At 40.9% G+C, this 5,079-nt stretch overlaps 1 protein-coding gene across 1 annotated transcript; it reads left to right on the top strand.

Annotated features, from left to right (window-relative positions):
- Positions 1 to 4,104: 4,104 nt before the first annotated feature.
- Positions 4,105 to 4,709, top strand: LOC134223694 (uncharacterized). Its single transcript, XM_062702884.1, has 2 exons — positions 4,105 to 4,252; positions 4,325 to 4,709. The coding sequence occupies exons 1-2, from the start codon at positions 4,215 to 4,217 to the stop codon at positions 4,617 to 4,619; spliced, it is 333 nt and encodes a 110-aa protein (XP_062558868.1). The 5' UTR covers positions 4,105 to 4,214; the 3' UTR covers positions 4,620 to 4,709.
- The last annotated feature ends 370 nt before the right edge of the window (positions 4,710 to 5,079 follow it).

The raw sequence follows: 5,079 nt of genomic DNA on the forward strand, positions 1-5,079 counted from the left end.
TACTTCCGCCTTCCTTCTTTTATCTTCCATTTGTCTTTTTTCAATTCATCCTCCTCCTCCGTTTTCCCTTTTCCATTCTTTCTTCAACCTTCTTACTGCTTTTTTCGCCTTTCTTCCTCCTTCTTTCCTTATTCTTCCTTCTTTCCTATTACATATTTTTTCTTTCCTTCTACTTTCTTCCTTTTTCCTTCTTTCTTTTTTTATAGCCATCTTATTTCTTCCGTCATGTTCCTTCTTTCTTCGTTTTTCTCCCAACATCCTTCTTCCTTGTTTTTGTTTTTTCTTCTTTTTTTCTTTCATCTTACCTCGTCGTTCTCACTTTTTCCACTTCTTCCTTCCCTTCGGTTTCTTCCATCTTCTTTCTTTCTTCTTCTATCTGCTTTAGCTTTCTTTCTCCTTTCTCTCTCTCTTTCTTTCTTCCTCTTTCATTCTTCTTTCTCCTTCCTTCTCGTTTCTTTCTAATTCTTCTTTCTACCTTATGACTTTTTATGAACTTCTTTTCCCTTCTTTCATCATCCTTCTTCATTTTTCTTTTAACCTCTTCCTTTTAACACCTGGCTTCTTACTTTTTTTCTCTTTTCTCATTGTTCTCTTTCCACCTCTCATTTTGGCCTATTAACCATTTGGCCTAATGGTCTTCAGCCTAACGGCCTTCAGCTTTTTGTTTAGAATTTACTAATTGCTTCTTTGTTTTCGGGAAATTTTCTGATATTTATGGAAATTTGGCATTTTTTTAATCTTTCGTTTATTTGGGAGGGGAAATTTGGCATTATTTGGGAAAATTTTATATTTATTTTTTGCTTCTACCTTGATGCATTTAAACGCAATATCTTATTTTTTAGTGCACCCAACTGGCGGTTGTTAGATTTTCAACCAATTCTGTATGTGAATCTACCAAAACCAATATAAGAACTGGGCATATGCGAAATTGGTAGATTCTTATACAAATATTGTATAAGCATCTAACATTTTTTTAAGCTTTTCTGACAATATTTGTTTGGAAATTCGCATATGCCCAGTTCTTTTACAGGTTTTGGTAGATTCTTATGCAAAATTGTTAGAAAATCTAACAACCGCCAGTTGGGTGTGGAAACTTTGTAGATACTTATAGAAATTTTATTTGAATGGCATCGGAGAAAATGCGTCTCCTGTAAAATTCACGCAATGCAATGCAAACAGCACGCCGCCGTCGCCGGGGCAAAAGCGACTGCCATGACGCGGCCGCCGCCGGCACACAGGTCTAGTCTCACTTCACACACTAAATATTGAAACAAATTTCAACTATTCGGGCAAACGGCAATTGGTCAAATGGCGTTCAGTTATATTAGTCCAAACCGTCTACACAAGCTCAGCCTGTATTACTATCCGGTGGTGGCGGAAATGGCTCCTTGGTGAACCGGCATCAGCAGTTTCGAAAAAATTACTACCGAGTGAACTGGTATCGCTTTCGGCAGTGTTTGAAGACATCAGGCATCAGGTCGACAGATTGGCAACGCCTTGACTATTGCTACACTCATCGAAGATGTGATTCACCGTTGAAATGTCATGCCCGTCGTCGGTTACTTGCAGGAGGAAGCTAAGTAAAGAGGCTCGGGTTCATAGAACTGAGTTAAATGCAGAGGTAATGAACAGAACTTTTTCCATGGGAAGGAAGATAACCTTTGGATGAATTTAAAGTACGCGTAGGAATCGGGTTGGTCCCTGCTTTGTGGTCTGATATCCAAGGCATGTATGAACTTTTTGATCGACCGAGCACACAGTTCGCCTATCATTCAGAGCCTGGTTTTCAAAATAAAGTCAGCCTCAGCTCAAATGCATATGCTTAACGCTTTTTTTGACAATCAGTTGGTATTTCGTTTTCTTCTAGACAACGTTCCACACTTGCTCCTGTCTACAGTAAGAATATCCGTTATCCGCTAAATAAACCATGTGCCAAAAATGATGATAAACTATTCAACAAGGTCAACTCATCTTCAGATTCATTGAAGTAAAGCAGTACTCCACTCCAATCTCAGTGCGAAAAAGCAATCCAAACAGACACACTTCAGCTGACCGCAAGTTCGGCCGGCGCATTCAACAATCGTGCCTCTGAAACCAAATCCAGTAATTATTTGACTACCACAATCGCCAAACACGTTAAACGGCACGCTACTCCTGCGACTGCCAACTTGCGCCCAAGTAGGTGTTCATCGGCAGGCCTCATTCAGGGTCCGTCAAGTGCTGGCACAAGATCATTTGCTATCAGCGCCAGGCCACGAACGATCCGCTGGAGAGTCTTTCCGCGAACAGTCTATCTGTCAGCTGAATTTAAAAGATATGTGGTATAAAATTTCTCTCATTTATTCCTATATCTTATACAACTTATCACCGTCCAAATATGTTGAATTCAGAACTAAATCATAAACCACGAGAGCATCGAAATACCACATACCCTCATTACACACAAAGCACATTTTCAAAAACTTCTTGAAAGTGCTTACTCTTTCCACAAAGAAGGCTACTCGCACGCGAATGAGTGCCAGGCTAGCAGCGAGCAGCGATCGAATGGATGACAAACAAAATTAGCATAGCTCTTATCACCTCCCTGAACGTGTGCGGCTGCAGGGGCCAATAGATCCATTCAGATCTGGTCTTGAAATTTGCAGAAGAGCCTCGACATTGTAAAACGATCTATGACTCTTCTACGGGATTTCAACTTGACACCCGTTGGTCCGTGCGGTGAATTTCCTCCAACGAAAACTGGTAATTAGATCGAGAGATCAGCAATTGGCCAGCAGATTGTGTACTGTTCCACCGACAGGAATTCAAATCCATCATAATAAGCTTCCTATTTGGGAGAACAATCCCAGCGCGGAATCAGGTAACATTTCGGGATCATTTTGCATGGGAAAGTGGAAACGAACTTGTTACGAAATGTTTCGCCAAATCCTATTACACCTGAGCCAGCGAGCGAAGGCAGACCAAAGGAAACGGTTTTTGTGAGAAAATATTGCAAACAATGCAGCATGCTGCCGCCATCCGCATCGAAAAATATCACCACAAAAGCATCTGAAGAAGGCCACAAAAGAAATTGGAACTGTCTGCTTTGAAGCACTTTCAATCTACTTTTCGACAATAACAAGATTAAACAAACTAATCTAGGCGGAACGATCGTCTATGCTGCGAGCAATATCAGGACTGATTTCTAAGGAGGCGGTGTAAGAGTTTGGGTTTCACTGAAAAAAATATGGGTTTGTTAATTTATATCATGCCATTTTTTATGATTTGTGGATAGCTTCACAATCTATTCCACGACTCTAGTCATGATTAGCTTTTTAGAAGATAGCAGCTTTCTTCATCTAATTAATTTCGAGATATCCAATCCAATAAATAAAGAACTGTGATCGTTTGACTCAGAGTTGAAAATATCACAATTATCGTACTATTAAAACAAAAATTATTGTTTTTCGTGAATCGTCTTATCAAACACTTTATTCAACCCAGTTACTCCAAGTAAATCCATATTCTGAACCACCGTCATCCTGCGGAAGCCCAAGAAGCATGCCTCACTTACAAAGAGCGAACCAACTCACAGCGATTCCTGTTCCCAAGAATATCATCAACCAAACGCCTTCTCTTTGTTGCGAAAGGACGATCAAATGGAATGGAATAAGGAAATACACGTCCATGAAGGCAAGAGAACTTTTTCCTCGGAAGATCATACAGCGCTATTCAGTGGAACTGTTGTTTATGAAACTTGCATCATTGCTTATTTTTGGTGGTTTTCACTGACCTGCTTTCGCTTAATCGGCCATCCATTGTCGACGTCGTCTCACACTGGGACTCCCAAATGAGGTTTTAATTTGATACGGCTGCCGAAGGATGTTATGTGACGGATGAATAATTTACCAAAATGAAAACTTGGACCATACCTGTGATGCGATCCAAGATGAATACAGTACAGTAGTGAGGGTGCGGTCAGAGTAGACGCGAAGTGCGATGCGAAGCGAAGCGTCCATACGATTTGACAGCTCCTTATTATTGATTGTTATTCCTTCGCGTGTAGTTTTCGCGCGACGTCGCGTAGACGCGTCTACTCTGGCCGGCACCTATGATGATTATCATGCTTCTCGTGGTTCCTCATGTAGTAGGCTTTGAACTACTACAACATTTTGAAAAGTCAAACATTTCTGTTTTGAAACTATTTTTTGCTATCGAAAGGATAGTGGGTACTTATGGACAATGAGGAACCGTCTTCCACAACGGAAACCAGGTAGTTCTTCCATCAACATCCCCTTTTCTCGTTCGACCACAACCAAGTTTTACTCTGCTTATCGACCCGTAGAAATGAGTGCCCCATTTGTCTGGATCAACTGGATTACAACGTCAAAGCGTTGGAGTGTGCGCACAGCTTCCATCACGGCTGCATCGATCAGTGGCTCCAGCGGAAACAGACCTGTCCTCTGTGCCGACTGCCGACCAAAGTCGGTCCTCGCAGTTTGACGATTACCAACCGAAGACGTTCCCGAAGGATCCGCGCCTATCAACATCAAACGAGGCAAATCCGAGTGCAACGTTTGCAAAGCATTCGAAGATCAGAAAGGCCGGAACCGGAAAGAAGAGAACCAACAAACGAATGATGAATTCTAAACTATCAAATTGATGTGATATATTTTTGATACGAATTATAGTAGTGCAATCTAATTATGGTTATGCTTATGGCATAGAGAAACACAATTTGTACATTAGTAGCCTCTCATGTTATATACCAATCAACCCCCCCACAACTTGACATTTGGCCTTAGTTTCGCGTACCCACTTGCAAATCGCAGATGGCGCTGCGAAACATAAACAATGGGTCATCCTACACCGCCGCCACACTTTTTCTCCATTGAAACCATGTTTTTTGTTTCGTCACTTGTTGTCACCAAAGAACGGACAAGAGCGTCATATGGATACGGTGAATTGGTTATTGCAATTAATGAAAAGATTATGAACAAAACTTCCAATGCTTTACATGTTGAATTTTGTCGCTTTGGAAAACGAAATTTGTTTTATATATCGCCCTTTTAATAAAAATTTTAGACAACGAGTTACCAC

The sequence above is a fragment of the Armigeres subalbatus genome, chromosome 3 (genome assembly GCF_024139115.2).
Source record: "Armigeres subalbatus isolate Guangzhou_Male chromosome 3, GZ_Asu_2, whole genome shotgun sequence".
Classification (NCBI taxonomy): domain Eukaryota; kingdom Metazoa; phylum Arthropoda; class Insecta; order Diptera; family Culicidae; genus Armigeres; species Armigeres subalbatus.